The sequence below is a fragment of the Lepus europaeus genome, chromosome 22, assembly GCF_033115175.1.
Source record: "Lepus europaeus isolate LE1 chromosome 22, mLepTim1.pri, whole genome shotgun sequence".
Lineage (NCBI taxonomy): Eukaryota > Metazoa > Chordata > Mammalia > Lagomorpha > Leporidae > Lepus > Lepus europaeus.
Genome location: NC_084848.1, coordinates 29,607,078 through 29,634,395, shown reverse-complemented (window position 1 = coordinate 29,634,395; position 27,318 = coordinate 29,607,078). Strand labels below are relative to the sequence as shown.

At 44.8% G+C, this 27,318-nt stretch overlaps 1 protein-coding gene across 8 annotated transcripts in view; it reads left to right on the top strand.

The window, feature by feature from the left end:
* Positions 1–27,318, top strand: part of SIPA1L1 (signal induced proliferation associated 1 like 1) — a 443,533-nt gene that overhangs the window by 273,773 nt on the left and 142,442 nt on the right. For all 8 annotated transcript variants that reach the window (XM_062181452.1, XM_062181449.1, XM_062181446.1 and 5 more), the window contains one exon: positions 13,448–15,242. In XM_062181452.1, the coding sequence (XP_062037436.1) occupies positions 13,748–15,242 (1,495 nt within the window). In that variant the 5' untranslated portion in view covers positions 13,448–13,747. The remainder of the gene's footprint in view (positions 1–13,447; positions 15,243–27,318) is intronic.

Sequence of the window (27,318 nt, the reverse complement as noted above, 5' to 3'; positions counted from 1 at the left end):
CCAGTATAGTAAGAGGTGTGCCAGGTAGGGACACCTCTGCCTCTCCTGCAGACAAGCAGATCCGTTGCCTTTCCTTTCTGGTTCTGTAAGCACTTGGGTCTCATAGAAGGGGGCGGTTGCTGCACTGGATCCTGTCTCTGTTCCTGTCATCTCAGCATCTCACTGTGGTGCCTGCAACCCAGGCACAATGTCTGAAGAGTACACAGACTGTCAGCATTGGGTAGCGTTGGAATGAAACTGTTGAAGGAGATAATACTTTTCACTTTTTCTCTACTATCTTACTTTAAAAAAATTTCAATAAGCATGTAATTTACTGATTTAAAAAATTAGCTTTAGCTGTGTCGAAGAACAGTTTTTTGAGGGTAACATGAAAATTGCTTCAACCATTATTAATTTGTTAGTAACATTTTTGTTTCTTTTGTCTGTTTTCCTAACCTTTACTGTAAAAAGTAATCACTTGCTTTCCATTTTCCCATGTGAATATATTTATTTACTCTGTTAGGTTTTATTCATTCATTCATTCATTCTTCTAAGAGGCAGAAGTCTCCCATTGATTTGTTCACTCACAAAATGCCCACAATGGCTAGGACTGGGCTAGGCAAAGCTGGGAACTGGAAACTCAGTCGCAGCCCCCCACATGGTTAACAGGGACCCAGCCATTTGCACCAGTCCCTGCTGCTCCCAGGTGTGCGTTAGCAGGTAGCTGGAATCTGGAGCTGGAGCTAGAAATCAAACCCAGGTGCTCTAATATGGGATGTAGGTGCCTTGACCACTGGATCGAAGCCCACCTCTCTGCTAGGATTTCTCACAGCTGATCCTTCCATGTTTTAGTTTACCTTTTAATTGCACTGTGATAATGTCTGGTATACCCAGTTTTACCTGAGTCACTTATTTTTACTCTTTTAAGAGATTTGCTTCTTTTTAAGTCTATTTTTCATGTTCTTTGATGAAAGATGAATAGGAGAGGATTAACTCAGACTCTGCCACTGTTTTTCATTCAGTGCCGTTGTGATGGCTCTTTGAGAAGGATGAAGCTGGAATCTAAACTAAATTTTTATTTTATTGACTCGTTTCCTGCATGTCTTTGTCAACACAGATATTTGTGAGATAATTTTAATCACATCTTAGATTACAGTATAAATTCTATTTATTGTTTAATTTCTATTTCATTAAAAAATCTATATTTATTTGAAGTTGGAAAGACAGAGAAAGAGAAACAGTCTGGTGGCTTACTCCCCAGATGCCCATAACTGTTAGTACTGGGCCAGACAGAAGCCAGGAGCCAGGAACTCATTTCATATCATTTTAGTCATGAGCATGTTACTTCTGTTTCTAGCGATTGGATTTCAAGGGTAATGAATCCAGGTACTTTGGGGCTAAGGATTGTACAGATGTCTGCCCTCAAATCCCTAGAAGTCTTAATTTGGGAGAACAGGCCAACCAGGTGTAGAGTTCATCGCAGCATTTCGATCAGTAGCAGAAAGCGGAGGCATTTTTAGAAAGATGGGTGCCCACGTGTGAAGAACACAGCTGAGGGATGAGACTAAAGCAGTGGTCCTGTCTTCTGAGCTTCAGGATCTTGATGTGCAGACCGCAGAGGATCAGGTGTCCATGCAGGGAGTCGAGGAGGTGGTGCAGTGCCTGCTACGTAACTGTGGTTACAGCCGATGGCAGCAGATGACTGAGAAAGCCTGTTCAGGAGGAGCCTCCTGGGTCTCAGACAGGCGAGGAGTCAGGGAACGTGGCTTCAAGTGCAGGCCCTGCTCTCCAGCCTTCACCTTTGGTGAACTCAGAGTGTCTGGCCTAGGATACCACATGTGGAAAATGGCAGGCTCAGACAAGTGCTCCCTATAATAATTCAGTTAGTTTCTGAACGTCGAGTTCTCCGTTCAGGCTCAGCTGCCAGGTGCAGCTTCATGTCCCAGTGGTTTGCCTGGGACAGTCCTGTTGCCCTCTGTTAGGGTGAGAAGGAAGCATCTCAGGGACACTTTACAGCTAGTCCTGAATTCCAGGCCCAAAGCAAACAGTAATGATGCGGCGATTGAGAAACCACTACCGTGTTTAAAATTTTTTGTTTCATTTTATTTAAAAGGCAGAGAGTCAGTGAGGTGTTACATCTGCTGGTTCACTCCCCCAAATGCCCACCACAGCTAAGGCTGTGCTAGGCTGAAGCCAGAAGCCTGGAGCTCAACTCTGTTCTCCCACTTGGGTAGCAGGGACTCAGCTACTTGAGTTGTCATGCTGTCTCCCAGAATGCACATGAGCAGGAAGCTGAAATCAGGAGTGGAGTTGGGACTGGAACCCAGGCACTCTGATCCGGGTGCAGGCTTTCTTCAGCACTGCGCCAAATGCCCACACCCACGATAGCGTGTATGAAGAGTTAACTCTCAGGCACGCTTTGTGATGCAGCAGGTTAAAACACCTCCTGCAACTCTGAGTCCCGGCTGCTCCATTTCCAGTCCAGCTCCCTGCTAACGTACCTGGGAATGCAACAGCGCTTGGGCCTCTGTACCCACGTGGGAGACCCAAATGGGAGTTACAGCCTCCTGGTGTCAGCCTGGCCCAGCTCTGGCCTTTGTGGCTATTTGGGGAGTGAACCAATGGATGGTAGATCTCTGTGTATGTGTGTGTGTGCTGATGTGTCTTTCTGTTTCTGTCTCTCCCTCTCTAACTCAAGTAAATAAATAAATAAATACATCTTGAAAAACAAAAAGAGTTAACTCTAAGTTAATCTGCTTTCTCCAAGGGGATGCCTTTCTGCCAGATGCTAGAGATGAATGGCTGGGGTCAGGTTCAGAAATGCGACTCAGGTGGGAGGCGTTGCTTCTTTCATAATGAATTTTCTAAGTTGTGTTTCTGCCCTAAATTCTTTAACCACCTGCCCAGCACTCATGGAGACAGAGCCTGTGTTGCCATAGTGAGCCATTAGTGTCATACGCTCCCTACGTAGCTTTATGGCTTGGGGCATGTCCATCATTGACCTCTCTGCGCCATTTCTTCATAAAATGGATATAATTACCTTGGGCTGCTTGGGAGTAGAGAATGAGCATGTGTCAGAACGAGTCCTGCTTTCTTGGAGGCCTCCCTAGGGAGAGTTGTGCTGACAAGGGAGGGTAAAGCGGAGCAGGCATGTGAACTGTCTGCAGTGTGTGTCTTAAGGAAATGCTAAGGCAATGTGGAAAGACTTTATATGTTTGTTTTTCTTCTCCATCTTGGTCCTTGATGGCGTTTTAAAATTGCTAAGTGGGTCACTGTTGATATGAATATTAATCATGATTGATGATTTGGATATTAATTGAAGGAACTTTATATCCACCCATTGGTTCTCATTGACACTACTTTCAGATCTTTTCCTAAACTAAATTTAAATGTGTGTTTTCAGTTGCACTTTCTTAAATTCATTTTGGAACTTAATACTCAAATGAGAAAACCTTGCTATCCTTGATAAAGCCATATGTGACCGTGCTTCCTACCTCTGATGCAGGACGCCCCTGGTTTCCTGCACACTGCTCCTTTTCCAGTTAGACGACAGGGTTTGGGGTGGAAATGTTCCCTCTGTGTTACTGACAGAGACCAGCTAAAACAGTCCATGGGGGCAACCTAATACACCATCATAATGATGGGGAATCTGCACTTGGCTCTTGCAGAGCTCATTTTATGTGGATCAGAGGCAATTTTCCTGGCTTATTTCATGCAGATGCAATCATACAGAGCACACATCTCTTTCCTTCTTGCCCCGGAGAAGAAAGTCTGTTCCACCAGACTCTCCCTTCCTCCCAGGCACAGATGCAGTTTCCGTGCCTTGAGCCTTCAATGCCCCTAGCACCTCGGGTGTGCCCTCCAGAGCATGGGTCCGGGAATTCGCATGGTGATGGTCCTCACATTTAGCCTAAATCTCTGTGCGAAGAGGGTGGTGAAAGGGGAGAATGCCCAGGGGGACGTGGATGCAGCTCAGGAGGGGATAACCAGGGATGGCAAGCTGTGCTTTGCCAGGGCAGCCTCACCTGCTGCTGCTTGGTCGCTGCAGTCTTGAGGAGACGGGGCACTTGGATGTCAGCACTGAATGTAAACAAAGAACACATCTGTAAATGAGGGATTGTAAGCAGCTATGTCAGTTTCCTTTATGAAGTAATGATTCCAGTCCCATAAATACTGCTGATACTGCTAATTGTATCATCGTGAGTGCTCTGTTTTGTGAGACATTCTTTGATTTCGTTTTACTTAGGACGTTTAACACAAGAGCACCTCCCTGGAAGGGGCCCAGCATTTGTTGAATTTTGGCTTATTTGGTGAATTGAATGGAGATTGATGTAGACAGGTAGTTAGTATTCAAGGGTGTCATATTGCTTTCCCAGATCACGCTTTAGTTTTTAGCAACAGAATGCTGAGTTTCTTTTTTATTTCTTTTCTTTTCTTTTCTTTTTTTTTTTTTTTGGACAGGCAGAGTTAGACAGTGAGAGAGAGAGAGACAGAGAGAAAGGTCTTCCTTCCCTTGGTTCAGCCCCACAATGGCCACTATGACCGGTGCACTGCGGCTGTGCCGATCTGAAGCCAGGAGCACTGCTTCCTCCTGGTCTCCTATGTGGGTACAGGGCCCAAGGACCTGGGCCATCCTCCACCGCCTTCCCGGACCACAGCAGAGAGCTGGATTGGAAGAGGAGCAACCGGGACAGAATCCAGCGCCCCAACCGAGACTAGAATCCGGGGTGCCTGCGCTGCAGGCGAAGTATTAGCCAAGTGAGCCGCGATGCCGGCCTTCTTCTTCTTCTTTTTTTAAGATTTATTTATTTATTTGAAAAGTAGAGTTACAGAGAGGCAGAGGCAGAGAGAGTGAGATAGATTTTCTATCCACTGGTTTACTCCCCAGATGGCCACAATGGCTGGAGCTGTGCTGATCCGAAGCCAGGAGCCAGGAGCGCCTTCTGGGTGTCCCATGTGGGTACTGGGGCCCAAGGACTTGGGCCATCTTCTACTGCTTTCCCAGGCCATAGAAAAGAGCTGGATCGGAAGTGGAGCAGCTGGGACTCAAACTGGCGCTCATATGGTATGCCAGCACTGCAGGTGGCGGCTTTACCCGCTACAACACAGCGCCGTCACTAGAGTGATGGGTTTCTTAGAGTTGTGTTTCTAATTTTGAAGGTAATATGCTCATTTAAGAAAAAAATGAAAAACAGAAACAAAAATCCCAACATTATTCCAGCTATCTAAACACAAACAGCATAATCCTTTGGTGAATTTCCTATTTTTTTTTTTACTTTTTAAAAATTTATATAAGGTGAACAGATTTCACATGTTTCTTATGCATAGATTTAGTAGCATAGTGGTACTTCCCCCATACCCGCCCTCCTTCCCACATTACCATCCTCCTTTCTTACTCCCTTCTTCCTTTCTTATATTTTCTTTTAATTTTTACAATGACATACTTTTTAAACTAGATTTTTAGTTTTATTCTTACTTCAGAGAGAGAAACAGATGGTTAGAGATTTTCCATCAGCTGGCTCACTCCCTAAAACCTCCGTAGCCCAAAGCCAGGAGCTGACACTCATTCTGGGTGGCAGAAACCCAAGTGCTTGAGCCATCATCTGTGGCCTCCCAGGGTGCACATGAGCAGGAAGCTGGGTCAGAAGTGGGAACGTACAATGCAAACCTGGCACTCTGATGTACAATGGAGGTGTCTCAAGTGCTGAGTTAACCACTGTGACAAATTTCTACCTCATGGTGTTTATTTTTTATTTATTTATTTATTTAGACAGGCAGAGTGGATAGTGAGAGAGAGAGAGACAGAGAGAAAGGTCTTCCTTTTTGCCGTTGGTTCACCCTCCAATGGCCGGTGCGCCCGGCACATCTCGCTGATCCAAAGCCAGGAGCCAGGTGCTTCTCCTGGTCTCCCATGGGGTGCAAGGCCCAAGGACTTGGACCATCCTCCACTGCCTTCCCGGGCCATAGCAGAGAGCTGGCCTGGAAGAGGGGCAACCTGGATAGAATCCGGCGCCCCAATCAGGACTAGAACCCGGTGTGCCGGCGCCGCAGGTGGAGGATTAGCCTGTTAAGCCACGGCGCCGGCCTCATGGTGTTTATTTTTAAGGTATATTTTTAACATGTGTTATGAACTAATAAAGGTCACACATAACACACATATAGTGAGTGTGCTCCTGTCTTATTAAATTATGAAATTCTTTGTGGATTAATAACTTGAAGAATTTGAACACGGTATGGGAAAAAATTGGCATGCATTTCCCCTGTGTACTAGATGTTTACCAGTTGTGGCTCAAGCTCTGTTTCTCACGTCCCCCTTTCCCCAGATTGTATTTGGCAATAGCTTGTGTAATAGTAGGTCATATTTGATAATGAGCTGTTCAGTTGTAGATCATGGTTTACAGTATTGGTGATTAAGTTTTTAAATGTACTGTAACAGAGTATTAATGTACAAAGTAGTGTGTAAAAGCTCATTTGTTTCATTTGTCTGCTTTGATCTCTTGATACTCTAGTATCCAGCATAGAAAAGTCTCAGTGTTCGGATAAGCTGGTGAACTCTGGTTTCTTTTCCTTCATAGCATTTTCTTTTTTTTTTTGATAGGCAGAATTAGAGAGAGAAAAAGGTCTTCCTTCTGTTGGTTCACACCCCAAATGGCTGCTAAGGTCGGCACTGTGCCTATCTGAAGCCAGGAGCCAGGTGCTTCCTCCTGGTCTCCCATGTGGGTGCAGGGCCCAAGCACTTGGGCCATCCTCCACTGCCCTCCCAGGCCACAGCAGAGAGCTGGACTGGAAGAGGAGCAACTGGGACAGAATCCAGCGCCCCGACCGGGACTAGAACCTGGGGTGCCGGTGCCACAGGTGGAGGATTAGCCAAGTGTCCTTCATAGCATTTTAAAAAATTATTTGTGAGGAAGAGACAGAGAGAGAGAGAGAGAGATTGAGCCAACGAACACTCTTCCATCTTCAAATTCATTTCCCAGGTATCTGTAATGGCAAGAGCTGGAGCCATGGCTGAAGCCAAGAGCCAGGAATGCAATCCAGGTCTCCCACACAGGCGGGAGGAACTTAATTCCTTGAGCCATCACCACTGCCTCCCAGGATCTGGAGTCAGGAGCCAGATTGGAAATCAAAGCCAGGCACCCCAATATGGGACTCAGGCATCTTACCAGCTGTCTTAACTGCTCACCACATGTCTGTTCCTCTTTGCCTTTACTATGTTAATTTATCACATTTGCAACCTTAGGGTCTGTGTTTAATAATTCTGATTCACCTTTATCTTTTCACTTACCACCTTTTAAAAAACTTTCTTTTTATTGACAGAGATCTTCCATCTGCAAGTTCACTCCCTAAATGTCCTCAACAGCCAGGGCTGGGCTAGGAGCCTGGCATTCTCCCCTGTGGGTGGCAGAGACTCACCCGAGCCATCCTCTGCTAGAGCCAAGGGAGAGCACCAGCATCAAGCTGGATAGGAAGCAGAGCCAAGCACTCTCATTTGGGATGTGGGTGTCTCTGGCAGCTACTTCATCGCTTTGCCGCAGTGCCTACCTCTCTTTCTGCCTTTTACCTTCCTACTTTAAGCACCTCAAACCTGGCCCTTTGGCATTTTATTAATTGCCTGTTGTGTAAATTTGCCATTTAAATGGAAGAGATAAATATTCACATGTATTTTGTTTCCCTTTATTGTGCCAGTTACTGAATCATTTCACTGCTCATCAGTAATTCCATCCTGTGCCTTCCTCCACACCTTCTTGATTCTGTTATCCCTCTTCTGCATTAGAGTTGCCAAATTTCCATGTTCTTTCCTTCACCCTCAGCTTTACAAAGTATATTCACTCCAAGCCTCTGACATGCAGCCCACTTAGCTCAGCGTGGTTATGGGGTGGAGAGGAGGCATTCTCCCCACTGATCTCTGGCCAAACAAGCTCGTTTTGAATCATCCTTGTCTTCAAATTCAAAAGTAACTAGGCTGGCGCCATGGCTCAATAGGCTAATCCTCCGCCTTGCGGCGCCGGCACACCAGATTCTAGTCCCGGTCGGGGCACCGGTCCTGTCCCGGTTGCCCCTCTTCCAGGCCAGCTCTCTGCTGTGGCCAGGGAGTGCAGTGGAGGATGGCCCAAGTGCTTGGGCCCTGCACCTCATGGGAGACCAGGAGAAGCACCTGGCTCCTGCCTTTGGATCTCTCTCACTGTCCACTCTGCCTGTCATTTAAAAAAAAAAAAAAAAAAAGAATAAATATTCCTACTTCAGGATATAACAGGAGACTTGATTTTAAAACAAAGGTGCAACGTTACAGTGCTTCATTACTAGATTCACCAAGATCACCAGCCAAGGGCCACTGCTGTCTGCAGGAGCTCCACCTGGCTGTCCTGCAGCTCACTCGCCCTTTGCAAAGGTAGTATCTCAGACAAAAGGGACGCCTCGCTCTTACAAGGGAGCCTGAAACACATGCACACCTCCTAGTGCTAGGCTGTGGATAATTTAAGACCCATGAATCAGCACATTGCTTTTGAGATTTGAATTTCTGCTTTCTTTTATTTTGGTTCTCTCCCTTCAACAAAAAGCAGGAAGGATTGCAAAAAAGAGAATTGATAAATCTAGTTCCTGCTCTCCAAATGCTCACCATCTGGGGAAAAAAAAAAAAAAACAAAAAACACTGACAGAGACAAAGTAGATTCTAACCGCCCCCCCCCCCCCCCAGCTGAAAGTAACAAAATGAATAAATAACTTAGGGATACAAAACAACTAATGGGATAGAGTTACTTTTTTTTTTTTTTTTTTTTTTTGGACAGGCAGAGTGGACAGTGAGAGAGAGAGACAGAGAGAAAGGTCTTCTTTTGCCGTTGGTTCACCCTCCAATGGCCTCCGCGGCTGGCGTACCGCGCTGATCCGAAGCCAGGAACCAGGTGCTTCTCCTGGTCTCCCATGGGGTGCAGGGCCCAAGCACTTGGGCCATCCTCCACTGCACTCCCGGGCCGTAGCAGAGAGCTGGCCTGGAAGAGGGGCAACCGGGACAGAATCTGGTGCCCTGACCGGGACTAGAACCTGGTATGCTGGCGCCACTAGGCAGAGGATTAGCCTGTTGAGTCATGGTGCCGGCCTATTTACAGACATTCTATACGTGCACAGCTTCAAAAATCTTTGTAGGGAAGTTTTCATAGATATTTTAATGTTACTTATCTCTAGCGTTTGAGTGGTTTATGTATTGCCCAAGGATTCTGTTGGGAGCTGGCTCTGTGTTTGAGGCCGGAAGTCTGACAGCACCCCATCTGGAAGCCAGAGGTGCATGATGGGGGGCACTGCATCTTTTCTGGTCGATGTGCTGTGGAGCACCATTGTTTTCCCCTCACCCAGCCCCTTCCCGTGTCCTCACGTGTAAGCTGTAAAGTGCTCTTTATGCCCTTGGCACAAAGAAAGTTTCCTATGCCACATTCATCGAGTTCCTTGAATTATTTATTGTCTTTACTTCCTTACTTCTCACTGATTTCTTGAAAAATTAATTTTTTCCATTTTTCTACTTGTTCACTCATTGTAGAAACTAGGTAAATAAGGAATATAGCAAATGAGCACCTGTTTATATTGTATCTGGAATTTGGGGTGAGGGTCATGGGTAGGGATGAGGGGGTAACAAGACAAATGATATTTAAAACCGCAGGCACCTGTAATGCCACCAGACAGGCACTGGTTACTGTGCACATATCCCCTCTGCAGTTTCACTATTCTATCTTTGTTCAGCTGCCCAGACAGCTGTGATGTAGCGGGTTAGTATACCCTGCTGTCTGTAGTAAGATGTTTACTCCAGTGTTTCCATGCCTGCTGCTCACCATCATGCACCCTGTGCTCACACATATCCTAATAGCAAAACTCTTCATATTTCCTTCAGAAAATGAAGGAAAAAAATGTATGAGAAGTAAACCAGGTAAACCCTGGGGTCACCAACTTTTAAATGGAGATAACCAATGATACTGAGTACCAGGCAAAAAGAGAGAGAGAAGAGCAAGTGAGGAGACCATGTGTATCACAGAGGAAGGGAGAGAGGGTGCAGGAGGAGGCAAGTGTGCAGTGCACAGATGATCCCAGAGCTAGAGTGACAAGGGTTCCTCCTTCAGCACTCCTGGGGACTTGAATCTTACCATGAGGCAGTTCTGCTCTCTAGATATTCAATCTTTTTTTAAAATTAATTAATTAATTTATTTGAAAGGCAGAGTTTCAGAGAGGCAGAGGCAGAGAGAGAAAAAGGTCTTCCATCTGCTGGTTCATACCCCAGATGGCTGCAACAGCTGGAGCTGAAGCCAGAAGCTTCTTCTGGGCCTCCCACATGGGTGCAGAGGCCCAAGGACTTGAGCCATTTTCTGCTGCTTTCCCAGGCCATTGCAGAGAGCTGGATTGGAAGAGGAGCAGCCAGGACTCGAACTGACACCCATATGGGGTGCCAATGCTACAGATGGGGGTTTTATCCTGCTGTGCCACAGCACTGGCCCAGGAATTCTTCTTAAAGAGCTGTTACTGCTTCATCTTTTTACCTGCCTGAGTCTCCCTATACCTCCCTATACCTGATAAAGGGACTGACTCCTTAAATGTTCCTAGTACCAGTTGTGTGGCCTGTGCTCAGAAGAGAATGCAGAGCGGTAGGCATGATTTAGGAGTGAGGAGGAAGGGTAGCATTATCAGAAAAACGGCAGTGAATTCCTCTGTGGTAGACCTTGAGTGATGAGAAGATTTTTGCCAGTAGAATCTAAGCTGCAGCCTTTGTAGATGGGATTCCTATTCTGGCTCGGTGGATCCACCTTGGATTGTAAAATTAAACATGGAACGAGGAAGTTTTTTATGTGCACTGCTCTTTCAACAGATGGAGGTGACATGCTGTAAATTAGTATTGCTCTTCTGTTTAATTCTGCTGCTTTTTACCATATTTAATGATGCTCAGTCAGGTTTGCTGGTATTTAAGAGACTTGCTAATCCTTTGCAGCATATGTTTGCTATTTAACTTAACCCTAAGCACTAAGTTCTAAGGTGTTACTGATCTGTTATAATGTGACACACATGGATGGACATGTTTATTTTCTGCCAGTTGTACAATATGTGCAAAGCACGTATGAGTATTTCTGTCCTCTGCTGGTCAGTGCCAGTGTTTCCATCACACCTCAAACAGGTTGATGCTATAAATAAAGATGCGGAGAGCAAGAGAGAGAGAGGAGAAACATGCAGGAAGGATGACCCTTGTGACCGGAAAATGTGTTCATGAATTTAGTTGCCCACCGCGGACCCCATCCACTTTTACCCATCGTTCAGCTGTGGCCTCTCACTTCCCAGTGGCCCATCTGTGTTTCAAAATGAATAGAAAACACCAAATTGTTGTTAGTCAAGATGTAATAGGAGTAGTGACATTTAAGTTGCTAAGAACCTGTTATTTAAAAACGAGTATTTAAAAACCCATTAAAATATAGGAAGCATGAGAGATGGTTTAGAAGAGAAATACTGATGGTGAAAATCGAGCCTTTCTAAGTCACTTTTACCTATTCTGTTTTCTACTGGCTTTCAGTTCCCTCCTACAGTGGCTGTAACTTCACATATCCCAAGAAGGACAATTCTACAGTAAACCGTTTCTTAACGCAAATACGGGGTGGCAAGAATCAGTTTTTATCTTGATGGGCTCAATGTGTGGGCTTTCCAGATAGAGAATTGATTTGGATTTCTGTGATGTTATGAGAAATGGTGAAAGCATTTGGTGTTTATAAGAACTCTCTTGAATTATGCTTTATGGTAGTATATAAAGTATTCTTTGAGGCAATCAGTTGTGGGTTTTTGGTTTTTTTTTTTTCCCCTGAGCTGGACAGGTGTGCGTTTTGGCTCAGTTGCTTGGTTTTTTCCATTTTATGAAGGGCACTTGGGCCTTGGCTGTGGCCAGATGGGCTGTCATCCCTCACTGTTGCTATAAGCAACAGTTAGCAGTTATTCCACTTGAAGGTTTACAGTAGGAATCGGAGGGTGCAGAGTTCTGGAATGTAAAAGGCAACCATAACAATCTGACGGTAGAAGTATCTCGAAAGCTCAAAAAGCAGGTTCGATTAGGTTGTGCTGCACAACCGTTATATATGCCACAAAAGATGAGGAAGAAGGGTGGGAGCAAAACAATTGGCATTTATCTGACTGTGCATCCCCAGACTGCGCGAGCTCCACAGCGCTTGCCTGGCCCTGCATTCTGCAGGCAGCGAGCAGTTTTGAAACACCCCTAAATGTTCCAGCCTTTAAATAGCAGCAAGTCCTCTAAAATGATGCTGCGTGCTGCAAGAGGAATGAAAGCGGCTGCCTTGGAGGCAGGAAGCCGGCAGGCGAGATGCTTAATTATCGTGGAAGTAAGTGCTTGTTACATTGAGTGGAGAGTGCAGCGAGCCGGGTCCTCCTCGGTGTCAGAGTGTGATTTGTAGACAATGCCACCCTGTCATCTTTCCAAGCACGCATTTGGCAAGAATTTAAAGGCCACCTCTTGTGTAATGTGTGGAGTTTTGGAGAAGGATCGTCTGCCTGTCTTTTCAGGATGTACGCAACCATGCAGGATTTTATACTCAGAATCCCTGCCTGCTGCCTCCAGCCTGACTTGCTGGTGAGGAAGTTGGCGTCCCTGCCCGTCACCTGGAAGGATGGTCACAGTTCTCTGTGATCCACTGGGGAACATGGCATGGGCTCCCCAGCAGCATTTTGCTTCTGCACTCTTCGTAAATTAGCACTGATAGGGTGGAGCCGGCCGCAGTGCTCAAGGAAATGCAGGCATTTTGTTAATTAGGAAATACTTGCAGCTTTGAGAGTAGATGACGCTCAGGAGAGCTTGGGAAGAGGTGGTGGTTAGTGCCGGATTCATCCTGAAGTCTTCCCCGTCTGGGTAAGTAAGAAAGTACAAGGAGATGCAGACGAGCGCTAATGGATAGAATAGCTCCGGGGAAACCCTGCTTATTTTCCTTCTGCTGTATTTGTCTTGCCAACTATGTGAAGCCTTTGTAAGGAAAGAGAAAACAAGCATTGATTTTGAAATGTGGAAGAACTTACAAAGTGAATGTTGGCAGCATATTCAGTACAATGATTTTTCAATTTTTAGTTTTGTCAGAAACCTAACTGTGTTGCTCTGATTCCCTGAGTCATTTGGTTGTGTCTCAAACTTCTCATCTTTGTTAGAGATCATTGGAGCCAAACTCTGCTCCTGGGCTAGAAACCTTTATCCCCCGTTCTGTGAAGCAGCTCAATTACACTGAAGTATTCATGTTAAGTGTTTTTGTTGTTTTTTTAATGGAAGTGATGAATTTTACTAAATTTTTGTCCTTCCCTTCAAACCTTCTTCTCTAAAGATAAGGATTGTGACTTGTGAGCCACGGTCCGTTATCGAGTCTCTTAATTTGCCTGTGTCTGGCTCCTGCAGTTGCATATTTATTTTTAGATGAATTTATCAAGGGTTAATGCACACTGTCCTTTTCTGTTTTAGAGAAAGCATGGGATCACGCCAGTCACAGAGTCCAAGTAAGACAAGTCCTGTTCAGTTTCTTCTGAAAGAAAGCCATCTCCTGAAGTGAAGCGAAGGAGCTCTGTGGATTACAGTGTTCTGAAGATCTGGATTTTCAGTCATTTGAAAATAAGGTGTCATTTTTCCTTTTAAATGAAAAAAGTCAGATCTCCTGCCACTGTTGTATTTTCTGGAAGCTGTTGTCCCAGAGGGGGGCGCATGTTGAAGGGGCAGACGTGATGGTCCTTTCTGCAGGGATTTCAGTCTGATCGCGTTGACATCATGACCAGCCTGAAGCGGTCACAGACGGAAAGGCCTGTGGCCACTGACAGGGCCTCCATCGTCGGCTCAGACGGCGCCCCCAAAGTCCACACCGATGACTTCTACATGCGGCGCTTCCGGTCCCAAAATGGCAGCTTAGGATCATCAGTCATGGCTCCCGTGGGGCCTCCCCGGAGCGAAGGCTCGCATCATATAACCTCGACCCCTGGAGTCCCAAAGATGGGGGTCAGGGCAAGGATTGCAGATTGGCCCCCGCGAAAGGAAAATGTAAAAGAATCGAGCCGTTCAAGCCAGGAAATAGAAACCTCCAGTTGCCTTGAGAGCCTGTCCTCCAAAAGCAGTCCTGTGAGCCAGGGAAGCTCTGTGAGCCTCAACTCCAGTGACTCAGCCATGCTGAAGAGCATACAGAACACGCTGAAGAGCAAGGCGAGGCCGGCGGAGAGCATGGACTCCCGATTCCTGATGCCTGAAGCCTACCCCAGCTCCCCTAGGAAAGCTCTTCGCAGAATCCGGCAGCGGAGCAATAGCGACATTACCATAAGTGAGCTTGACGTGGACAGCTTTGATGAATGTATCTCACCCACATACAAGAGTGGGCCATCATTGCACAGGGAATATGGTAGCACATCTTCAATTGACAAGCAGGGGACATCTGGAGACAGTTTTTTTGATTTGTTAAAGGGCTACAAAGATGACAAATCTGACCGAGGTCCAACCCCGACCAAGCTCAGTGACTTTCTCATTGCCGGCGGGGGCAAAGGTTCTGGCTTTTCTTTGGATGTTATAGACGGACCCATCTCGCAGAGAGAGAGCCTCAGGCTTTTTAAGGAAAGGGAGAAACCACTCAAGCGACGTTCTAAGTCTGAAACTGGAGACTCGTCCATTTTTCGTAAGTTACGCAACGCCAAAGGTGATGAACTTGGAAAGTCCTCAGACCTTGAGGACAACCGGTCAGAAGACTCCGTCAGGCCCTGGACGTGTCCAAAGTGCTTTGCCCACTATGATGTCCAGAGCATACTGTTTGATTTGAACGAGGCCATTGTGAACAGGCACAACGTCATTAAGAGGAGAAACACCACCACAGGAGCCTCGGCAGCCGCCGTGGCGTCCTTGGTCTCTGGGCCTTTGTCCCATTCAGCCAGTTTTAGCTCCCCAATGGGCAGCACCGAGGATCTGAACTCCAAAGGAAGCCTCAGCATGGACCAGGGGGATGATAAAAGCAATGAACTTGTCATGAGCTGTCCTTACTTTCGGAATGAGATAGGTGGTGAAGGGGAAAGGAAGATCAGCCTGTCTAAGTCCAGTCCCAGCTCCTTCAGTGGGTGTGAAAGTGCCTTCGAGTCTGCCCTCAGCCCCCACTGCACAAACGCGGGAGTGGCAGTGCTTGAAGTGCCCAAGGAGAACCTACTGTTGCATCTGGATCGAGTGAAAAGGTACATCGTGGAACACGTGGATCTCGGCGCATACTATTACAGGAAATTTTTCTACCAGAAGGGTGAGTGGAGATCCTCTCTGGGAAAATAGTAGATATACTATATATTAAGATTTTCAGCAGTGTGGTGTTACTGTTTGCGTGAATCCTTTTGATTTCTTATGGTCAAGTAATTAAATGGCTGTTTGCTATAATTTATTTCTTTGTGTAGTATATGAGTTACTTTCCCCTTTCAAGTATACAGCTGTCTTGTATATTAATTTTAAATAAAAAACTTGATTTAGTAAATGAAGATATAGTCTTTGTATAGATTTGCTGTATTACTTTTAGGCATAAATGCATAAAGTTGAAAATACTGTAAGGCTTTTTTGATCAAATTTGCAAAAACAATTTTAATGCTCCCTTTCATATTGGAGCACTTTTGTTCTTAGTACAGAACTCTTCCCTTGCGGCCGCAGTGTTCTTCTCAGTAACAGGGCACTACAGTATGCTTCCAATCCATTTCACAGACTTTCTGTGAAAATGAATTACATGATTTATAAAGGCACAGAGCCAATTATTTTAAGAGTCAAGAATGAGACCTAGGTCTTTAGTTTGAGTAGAAAAGGCACCAAAGAGAAGAGGACTCATAACATGTTGGCTGCTTCCTTTCTGGTTTCTCTAGGAGAGCTGGGGAGTGTGTGTGTGTGTGTGTGTATATCTCCTTAAATGTATATATACTTGGTGTGCTACTTCACAGTTTCATCTCATGCTTTGAAGAAAGGCACTTGTACTTTATTGAAAAGTGAATAGTGTTAAGTGAATTGTTGAAGAGCTTCCTGATTGCTTTATGTAGCATGATTAATGAGGGACAAGTTTAAGTCATCCAAGTTTGCAGTCTGGGAAACAGGTTGATCCCCATGGAAGGGTGTCCGCTGTGGTCCATTAGCGAGCTCCGTCATCTGTGCAGTCAGGTACCGAGGCCTTGGCCAGAGGCTCCCTGACTGCACATGACTCCAGCAGTGTTTTGATTTCCCATTTATTGTTTGAGGGGTTTGCGTGTTATTTAGATTTATTCATCTGATGAAGTTTAGTTTTATATCTGGTATTCATTATAGCTTTATGACATTGTTCACTTTAGAATACAGTTTATCTTAAGATTGTTACATGATGGACCCCTTTCGGGAAGGTTTACTGACTGGAAGAATCTTGTCTCATTCCTAAATATCTATGGCACAAGTCCTGGAATCAATATGATAATGAAAATCTTTATTTCGTTTTTAAACAGTATGGTACTTACTTTGTCACAGCAAGGCTCTGGATTCAGATTTTAGAAACCACATCTCTATTACACTGTCCTGCCAGCTACAGAGTTTTTCAGCCTCACCAACATGGGGTGTGGGACCAGCTAATTCTTTCCTTTGTTGGGGTGGGGTGGGAGGTTGTCTGGTGCATTGTGGGATGTTTCCCAGCATCCCTGACATCAGCCCCCTGCACGCCAGCATCTTCTCCCCTTCCTCCAGGTTGTGACAGCCTAAAATGTCTCCAGGTGTTGCCAGATGTCCTTTAGGAGGTAACATTGTGTCTGGCTGAGAGTCTCTGCTTTCCTGTACTCCGGGAAGTTTTCTGTAGGTGTGTCTGAGCAGTGTGTAGGGGAGGCAGTCTTGCAAGCATTAAACATGAGAGAACATACCAGTCATGGGCTTGTTTATGTAGCATGTGGGCTCTTTTCCTATTAGGAAATATCATAATGTTGTAAGGAACATTTTTGAGCACTTACATAGCAGGTTCTGTACTAAGCGTTTAATGTGATGCATATTTTCTCATTTCAACCTCTTGATGCCCATGAGGTAAGTAGGCAGTTGCTAATCCCATTTTCCAGAGGAGAAAACTGGGACTTAGGTGATATGCTGCCTTGTATCCAGCAACTGTTAGGGCAAGGATCCACCTTTGGTCTGAGAAGAGCTGTGCTCTTCCTCTCTGTTTCTCAGATCTACTCTGGAAGACTAGAGGGAGAGAGACTCCCTTACTTAAAGTGTTTACCTTTCAGAAGGGTGAAGTGGAAAGGAGAATACCTAGATTCTAGAGGAATTCTGATCATTTATAAAATGTCATACATTTAAAAGCCACTAATCCAGTAATTGCTAATTTGAAGTGTGGGACATACCATTATACCCAACACAATGGGAACTGACTAATTGACATTACTGGTTAAAGAGCAGAGATGTTAAAATATATGCATATCTGAAATATATCGTTAAGTATTTCATTAGAACATATTAAGAATACATTTACTACCTGCTGAGGCCAGAGGGTTTTCTCTGACAGCATTCTGCTTGTTTGAGTCCACACTGTATTACTAGTCTCAGGCACAAGAGCTAAAGTATGGACACAGGCAAGTCTTTCCAAAGCTTTCAGTCTTGCTTTCATAATAATTCAGTTTCATAATTAAAGTAACAAGTTACCTGGCATAAAGGTGTGGGGAGACACAGCTGACTGTCCTCGTGAATTCCAGTTGGTGGGGGCACAAAGTGTGACGCTCAAGGTTGCCCACTAGCCTGCTCATGCCCATGGACATTCATCAGTGTGGATTAAAGAAGGAGCGGTTGGTATTGGTTAATCCAGGAAGCTCGCACACAGGTGCCTGCTGGGCTAGCTCTTCTTGGGCCACATCATTTAGAATTTTCAATTTGGGCAGGTCATTTGTCACAATGTGAAAGCGTATCAAAAGTTGTAACCCCAAATTATATCAGTTGAAGCAGAAATTAAGCCTGTTCAAGTATGACATTGGTGTTTTTGTTGTTGTTTTTTGGTTTTAGGTTTTATTTATTTATTTGAGAGGTGAAGGTACAGACAGAGAGGGAGACACAGAGAGAGAGGTCTTCGATCTGCTGGTTCATTCCTCAGATGTCTGCAACCAGAGCTGGGCTGATCCAGCCAGGAGCTCTACCTGGTCTCCCATGCGGGTGAAGGGGCCCAAACACTTGGGCCATCTTCCGCTTCTTTCCCAGGCCAAAGCAGAGAGCTGGATCGGAAGAGGAGCAGCCAGGACTAGAACTGGAGCCCATATGGGATGCTGGCACTGCAGGCGGAGGCTTAGCCCACTATCCCACAGTGTAGGCCCCTGTATATTTTAAAAACATACATGTTATCGGTATTTTTAAATATATTCCTCATCCAAAATATTCTAAAATCTCAAAGCTTTTGAGTGCTAACATGCTGTTAAAAGTGGAAAATTCCACATACATAAAACAAATACATACTGTTTTGTGTACAGAATGACTAAAAATTCTATATAAAGTCACCTTCGGGGTATGTGCATAAGGTATATATGAGGCATAAATGAACTGCTTATTTAGACATGAGGCCTATTCTGAAAAATAACCTAAATCCAGAACGCTTCTGGTCCGTAGCGTTTTGGGATAAGGAATGGCCAGCCTGAGTAGTCCAAAGGTTCTATTTTGTAACTTTCAGTCTACGACTTAGATTCAGTGGAATTGCTGCACTAACTCATTTTGCTTGGTTGGAACCTTAAAGCTTGTCAGGTCAGATGTGTTCATCCTCTAGCGCCGACATGTAGGGTCACTGACCTGGCTGTCAAGGCAGCCTCTTCATCACCACATAGCTTCCATTCTGCTGTCGGATGCGTTCCTAGCTTGATTGTGGCTAAGTCTCCAAGAAACAACAAAATTTACTGAAGTACACTCAATGACCAAAATTCTAGGTAAAATTCAGTCCTTTTCAGCTGATAGAGCTGTGATCCCTTTTTAATGGCGTGTTGTTTTTGTGAACTTCATTACTTTGCACATGTAGACTTTAGAGGCTATTTGACTCCTACATGGAAGCAAAGTCCGTTGCTGGAAAAGGCTGGGCCAGTAGAGCGATCCGTCGTTTGTGCTCATTAAGTAAACAATATGTTACTGAGGGCTTTCCGTCTGTCCTTCCTCCTGCCCGCTGCTCTGCCAGCTTGCTAGTGTGTGTGCTCACGATGAGACTCACCCAGAATGAAGCGGCAGTCATAATACAGCAGGTGTTTGTAGTGATGCTACTTTTGTGTCTTAGGCAGACTTCGTGGGATCCTGGGGTGAACCTGTCACTGTGGGGAAAGCTCAGTAGAGAGACCCAGACTAGTCAGGAGAGTAACATTCAGATCAGTGCAGACGTGAGTTTAGTTTTTATTTAGATAGTCACCATGGTCAAAGTAGCCAGGAAATGTGGAAAATAACAAAGCCACAGAACACTAATGTTGCCGTGGCTTTCGAGGAGGGGATTCTTTCCTAGCCGTGATTGATCTTCCTTTCTGTGGCCACACCAGACTTTCTCAGTTTGCGCTGAGAGTACAATCGCCTTTGAGGCACTTTCTCCCTGAATCCCATTCATGAAGACAGTGGAGCCCACGAGTTGCTCTGGCAGTTGCAATTGCTGCTCCATTGGTCAGCAGTGTAGACAGGCGTGCTGTCTACACGCTAGGATGCTGTGATATGTGAGGACATTCCTCTATTGCCCAGTGGCCTGGACAAACTGCCAGCATGGTCTGAGGAACGTCTGGAAATATTTTCTACTCCTTAAGAGAGGAAGGATCAATGCCCGTGCACCTGCTTATCCTGATAACTCTAAACCACCAAGGTGGTCCTTGTAACTGTTCTCCTTCCTGCTCCTACACTTAGCACCCGTCACCACCCCGGCCCCGGCCCCTCGCGTATTCACGGGGATGCTTCCCTGCGTGCAGAAACACAGATGAGGTTGATCATATGCTGGACCCCAGGGTTGTTTGAGAAGACTACTTGGATTTCCATTGCTGTTGAACTGCTGTGCTTCTCACTCTCTGGTCATCAGCCATCTTTAACATCATTCCTTTAGAATATCACACTTAACTTCCTTTTCCTTCCTGCCAGCTTTAGCACCCCAATAGAATCTCCATTTTGCTATTAAAGAGCTGTTTTTCAAATCAGCATCATTGAGTAGCCATTCTAAGTTTTATTGAGTTTTCTAATAAATGCAGAACACCAGAAAGCAGAATTGAAAAGGAAAATTATCTAGATCGAGAACCAAACAGCCACATCATCTTTACACATCATCTGGAATAGCAGATAAACTGTTGTTCAAAGCCACACTGCTCCAGAATAATTTTTAATGAAATACACATTTTTACCATGAAAGATCAGTTTTTTTTCCCCTGGAGTTCTTGTGTATATAAGTGTTTTTTAATGAATGAGATAGGAACATGTACAGATGTAAAGCCTTGGATGATAAATTAACTCTGCTTGGGGGCCAGTGCTGTTGGCGCAGTAGGTAAAGCCACCATCTGCCAGTTTGTGTTCTGGCTCCTCCACTTCTAGTCCAGCTCTCTGCTATGGCCTGGGAAAGCAGTAGAAGATGGCCTAAGTCCTGGGCCCCTGCACCCACGTAGGAGACCCAGAAGAAGCTCCTGGCTCCTGGCTTCTGGCTTCAGTTCTGCCTAGCTCTGGCCGTTGCAGCCATTTGGGGAGTGAATCAGCAGATGGAAGACCTCTCTCTGCCTCTGCCTTTCTGTAACTCTTTCAAGTGAATAAATAAATCTTAAAAAAAAAAAAAAAAAATTAACCCTGCTGGGCTGCAGGTGTACTGTTGCAGGTATCTTTGCACTTCATCATTAGTAAATGGCTTGACCTTAGTTCTTGATGTGAGCTTGTCCTCTTGTTTGCAGTGGAGAAACCTCTCAGATGCTGTTAATGCAAACAACCTGAGCTCAAATGCATCCCATACATGTTTTTTGTCTTTAAAGAACTCTTGCCCAAAGCATGTGGAACACGTATACCACTCTTCCAAGAGTGTGTGAGTTGATAAGAAGAGTGATTTCCAGGTCATGGGTTAAGAAACCAAATATTTGAGGGGTTAAGTCACTAGTCCAGCATTTACAGTCTGTAAGTCCTAGCATGTGGCCCAGTGGTTAAGGTGCTGCTGGGGGCACCTGTACCCTGTACTGAAGTGCTTGGGTTTGAGTCACAGGCCTGCTCCTGATTTCAGCTTCCTGGTACTGTGTACCGTGGGAGGTAGTGGTGATGACTTAAGTAATGGGGTCTCTGCCACCTGCTTAGGAGACCCAGGTTACATTTCTGGCTCCTGGCTTTGGCCTGGCCAAGCCCCAGCCATTGTGAACATCTGGGGAGTGAACCAGTAATGAGAAGACCTCTCTCTGACTTTCAAATAAATAAAAACTTTTAAAACTCTTAAGAATTATTACTTCCATTTTAGATAGAAAGAAACAGGTGAAGTGGCTTGCCCAAAGGGAAGCAGGAAGCCCAATAAACAGAGGAGGCAGGAGGGGGCCAATTCCTCAAGCAGCACCAGGGAGCTCAGCGTGTTTCTCAAACCTGGCTGACTGTTTATTCTGTAACAGAATTGGGCTTGAGAAAAGGGTTAATGGTTGTGTTGGAAGCTGAGAGTGCTGTAAGGATGGCCTTAAGTCTGGTTTCTGATGTGGAGAGTTGTGTGTTTCAGGTAGGTGATGAGCTCCAGCGTCAGCCGATCTGTGCTGTGGGACTGTGTTGTGCTCTGTGCTCCTGAGCACAGCAGCCTCTGCCAGTGTTCATACATGTAGGATAACTCCTCCTTCTACTGAGACCCCACAGACTCTGTATGATTGATTTAGAGGGAGTTCTTTAATTAATATTAAATGTTTCGTGTCAGGGAGTCTTGGGGGCCTTTGTGTCTTCTTGAGGAACTGACCTAGGTGTGTGTTGTGCTGCTCTCTCTGTCTGCTCAGGACTCCCAGCGGCAAGCATGCCATTAGGTATTGTGGTTTTTCATGCTGGCTCCTTCAGAAACAACATCCTCTCCCTCCTTTCCTGTGATGTCCATGTCCCTGCCCTTGAAGGCATTGGGGCTTTCATAGTGTCAGTTGACGGCGTGTGCTTCAACTTCTGTTTATTCTTAAAATCAAGATAGACTGTCAGAAGGCCATACCAGCTGAAACTTTAGTTGACTTTCTACCAGGTCATCTTTTCAAGATCCAATCATACAGAAATGGGGTTTGTTTTACAATAAAACTGGTGATCAAGACATTGCCCTGTTATGTCTTTCATCTGCCCCTTTGAAAGCGTCATATGAGAAAGGTATTTTAGAACTGGGTGCCTGAAATTATTTGCTGGGAGCTGCCACGTGTCTGCTTTCCTGAGGATAGCTATATTGTATGTGTTGTTTTACTGGAATTCCTTCAAATCTCAGAAACAAATTTCATGAGCAGCTATACAGCTGTCATTATTAACACATTGGCTTCCACTTTCATCTTTAGCTTCCTGTTCTGTGTTATCAGCATGAGAAATGTATGTCCTTTCTAGTCAGCAGCCTCAAAAAAAAAAAAAAGATAAGTGGGAATGTTAACACTGCAGGGGTGCAGAAAGGAAACTCCCCCCTCCTGTGAATCACTCCACTTCTGTCTCTCTGTGTCTTACATACACGCAAGTATCTTTCAGTTTAGTGTTGACAAGAGTGCTCTGCATATTTTTGCAGTAGTTTAAAAAATCAACTTGTATATTCATTCACTTATTCAGTTATCCAGTCATTTGAATGATAGTGGACATCTGCTTTGTCCCCATGCGGTTCCTGGGGAGAGCAGAAACTGACAGCCCCCCCCTCGCTGAGTCTTCATGGAGCCACTGCAGTGGATGAGAAGCTGTTGAATTATTTTTTTCCTCCTTTAAAAAAAAATTAAGTCTTCTACAATATCTTCTCCCCCTCTGCCTAGAACTCTATGTAGATGGAGGGTTGGACTCCCGGATTAATCATCCTTTTTTTTTTTTCTTATGTAACTGCACTTTTTTAAAAGAGATTTTTTATTTATTTATTTGAGAGGTAGAGTTACAGACAGAGAGAAAGAGAGACAATGAGAAAGGTCTTCAATCTGCTGGTTTATTCCCCAAATGGCCGCAATGGCCAGAGCTAGGCCGATCTGAAGCCAGGAGCCAGGAGCTTGTGCTGGGTCTCCCACACAGGTGCAGGGACCTCAGGACTTGGGCCATCTTCTGTTGCTTTCCCTGGCCCCAGCAGAGAGCTGGATTAGAAGTAGAGCAGCTGGGACATGAATTGGTGCCCATGTGGGATGCTAACGCTACAGGCAGAGGTTTAGCCTGCTATACCACAGCACTGGCCCTGATAATTGCACCTTAATTTTGTTCCATTCTCCATTAGTTTTGTCTTCTGAACAAGGAATTATATGTAGCTTTGTGTGCTGTTATCTGATCTTCTCACTGGGTTTTGTTTGTAGCAATCACGTTTTTAATCCCCAAGAACTCATTGTTTCTATTGGTGTTGATGAAAACATGTTAATGTCTTTCAAGAGTGATCTCTATCTTCTCACTTTTCTGTTCAGCTTCTCTTGTTTCTCTGCCTCATGCTGTTGGTCTTCCTTCCTTGTCCAGAGATGTTTATCACATTTATGACTAAAAGCTGCAGCGGCTTAGTGTAAGTGGCATCAGTTCCCCTGTGGCTGGCTCTGTGGGTCTCTCTCTCCAGCTGGCCTCTCATTGGCATGGGAGGCCCAAGAGCCAGCTGGAGAAGTGGTGCATCTCTGCACTGGGAGGTGTCCCTGTGGAGGGAGAGGGAGTAAGCAGGATGCGGTATGGAAAGCCACATGCAGGTCAAGTTGGGAGGGCTTCTGCACATTCTGCTCCTGCGTGGGGCTGCGGTGGTCTTTTTTTTTTTTTTTTTTTTTTTTTTTTTAATTTTTTTGACAGGCAGAGTGGACAGTGAGACAGAGAGAAAGGTCTTCGTTTGCCATTGGTTCACCCTCCATTGGCCGCCGCGGCCGGCGCACTGTGGCTGGCACACCATGCTGATCCAAAGCCAGGAGCCAGGAGCCAGGTGCTTCTCCTGGTCTCCCATGGGGTGCAGGGCCCAAGGACCTGGGCCATCCTCCACTGCACTCCTGGCCACAGCAGAGAGCTGGCCTGGAAGAGGGGCAACCGGGACAGAATCCGGTGCCCGGCCAGGACTAGAACCTGGTGTGCCGGTACCACAAGGCGGAGGATTAGCCTATTGAGCCACGGCGCCGGCCTTCTTTCCTCTCTTGCCCACTTGGCAAACTCCCGCCTGTACTGCAGGCTTGAGAAGCCTTTGCAACCTCTTCCTTGTGGGAGGTGTAGCTCTCCCACCACCGATCCATCTCCCTGCACAACACTCTGTGGGATGCATTGGTTCACAACCAGTCTTAGCACACCCTGAAGGCAAGGATTGTAGATTAGGGGGTTCCACAAATGTTTTATAAATAAGTGAATGTCTGGTACCTGTGCAAAGCAGAGGTTCTATTGAGGTGAGGATCCAATTCATCTTGTGTAGCATCAGGTAGAACAGTGAAGACCCTCTGTGTTCATGGCCTTGTGTTATGCTCCAGGCATTGAATCATATGTTGCAGTTCCTTTTCCTCACTCCTCAGGAAATGAGACCACAAACATGTCTGTGTGTGGTCAGGGTGGTTTTGTGGAAACTGACCAAGACCACCAGTTGATTCCCATAGGCACAAAAATCCATTAGAGAGACTGATTTTTAACTACTGGGTAAATTTTAAAAGACACAACAGATGGTGTGTTTAAGACTGTGTAGTTTAACATTCTCTTGAATACTTTTATTATTGACACTTTATTTTTGGGCATTTCTTATAGGCCAAAAAAAGGTTTCATTTCATTGATCACTAGTGAGGTTAATTTATTTTTGAAGCAGTTATTGTTTGGGCGTGAGGCGTAGTGGTTAAGTCGGTGCTTGGTGTAACTGCATGCCCATTGTGGTGCCTGATCTGAGTCCTCTGCTTTGGGTAAAGCTTCCTGCTAATGTGCGTACCAGGAGGCAACAGTGATGGCTCAGTACTTGGATCCCTGTCACCCTTGAGGGACGTGGGTTGAGTTCCTGGTTCCTAGTGTTATCCTGGCCCATCTCTGGCTATTGGGGGCATTTGGGGAAAGAACCAGCAAATGGAAAATCTCCCTCTTGTGTGTGCCTTTCAATAAAATGAAAATAAACAGATTTTTAAAATATGTATATAATTTGTGTTCATTTGTAATAGATAGTGATAGAATAAAAACATTCTGCTTACTCTTTATTTTCTCTTTATTTCAAAGGATTTTCTTGGTATTTTTTTCTTTACCCATTTAGATTGTGATTTATTAATGTGAACATTACTTCACAATACAGCTTACCTTTTTAGGCAAATTAGAGTCCTAAATGTGACTGTTTGGTCTGATGCTGTTTTTAAACCCTGCAAACTGCATGCAGTTTTGGCAAGGGTACACCCCACTTTCTAAGTTACCTATGGAAAGGTTGTAACCTGTAAGTACTGAGCGCTTTGTAAATGTGAGCAATTATTCTTATGTAACAATAATTATAAGCTTAGTGCAGTGCTCTGGGACAGAATTCTGGCCTGTGGCCAGTCCTGTGCAAATGTCCCCATCCATTACTCTGTCCTGCTTTTGCTTATGATGCAGAGTCCTAGGCTGTTCAGTTCTCATGGAACCTCCCCCTTATAATTAGGTCCCCTCTGAGGGCCACAGACAAAATATCCAAGTGGTGCTTGTCCCAAAGAGAGCTACAGTTGGTCTCATATTACCTCTGCTTCTGCAAACCTCCATTGTATTTTTAAGTTTGTTTTGATGGGCAGCTAATGGAGAGACAGTAGCTGCCATCTGCTAGTTCACTCCCCAAAATACCTGGGGCAGCTAGGGCTGGGCTGAGGTTCAAGTCAAGAGCCAGAAAGTCAATCCAAGTCTCCCACGTGGGTGGCAGAAGCCCAAGTACTTGAGGCAAAAGCACTGCCTCCCAGGAATCTGGAGCCAGAGCCAGGAACTGAACCAGGCACTCCAGTATGGGATGTCAGTGTCCTAGCTGATGTCTTAACCTCAAGGCCAAATGTCCATTCTTTTTTTTTTTTTTTCTCCCTTTTTAAATTACATTCTAAGTTTCTGATTTGTCTTTTTCAAGCCTAGTCATTCATCATATTAAGATGAAAGAAGTTGCGTACAAGCAAAATATCTGAACAGTTTGAAGCCAATAGGTAGAAATAAGCAGTTTTATAGAAATATATACCATAGTGGTCTTCCTAGTTTTATCCAGATGCTTTGTCTAATGGAAATATTGAGGATCAGAGTTCGTGTTTTCTCCTGAAGTAAAATTTGTAACCCACCAAGTAGACTGTTTTAACAAACAGTGTTTTTAAGGTGGTGAAACAAGTTTAACCCAGTCTACTAAAGTTGTCTCTGTTCTGTCTTTGATCTGCTAATATATAGTGAAGCCCAGATCTGCCAGCTCATTACTTGCATCTTCAGCTCTTTTCTACACTGTCTTACGGTGTCTTTTCTACAGAAAATGGAGTTTCCCATTTCAGAAAAATCATTTAGAATTGTATTAGACATGAGGCAGTAGCTGTTTTATTTGCTCTGTGTTTCTTTGATTTGTGTCTTTGATGTCTGTTTTCCCTATTTAAAATTTAAGTGAACAATTATAAAGGGATGTTATAAGCCATAAATTACAACTTGCCAAATTATTTATAAGAAATAAAAGTGTATCTTTGCTGTTTATAATTATACTCAGTCCAGATTATGCTGATGTCCTTAGGGAAACATGTAACTAAAATATTAATACATAGCCTACAGATATTATGAGAACAAATATGAGCAATCCAGGAATTGCTGGTTGAAGAGCTATAACTCTTGTGATTATATTTTCCTCTTCTTGATGCCAGACTTTTTTTTTTTTTTTTTTTTTTTTTTTTTTTGCTATGTGTTCATGTGTTCTTGCACAGCTTATCACCCGATGATTTGACTATCTATTCTCATTACTTGAAGCTTTGGACTGTCTGCTAGTTCTCCTCTTTAAATATATGATTTTTTTATTATTCATGATTGTGAATGAATCAACCAAAACCACAGCTACTTAGGTGGAATGTTCTAGTAATAGCAGAACCACACACTAGCATTGTGAACCATCCTTGTTAAAACTCTACAACCACAGGTGAGTGCTGTGCTGCTGTGGGTCAAACAAAGCTTGAGACACCTGCATCTCACATGGAAGTGCCTGACTGAGTCCTGGCTGCTCTACATTTCTCACCCAGCTTCCTGCTAATGTGCCTCAGAGGCAGCAGATGGTGGGTACTTGGGTCCCTGCCATCCGCATGAGAGGCCCAGACGGCTTCTCG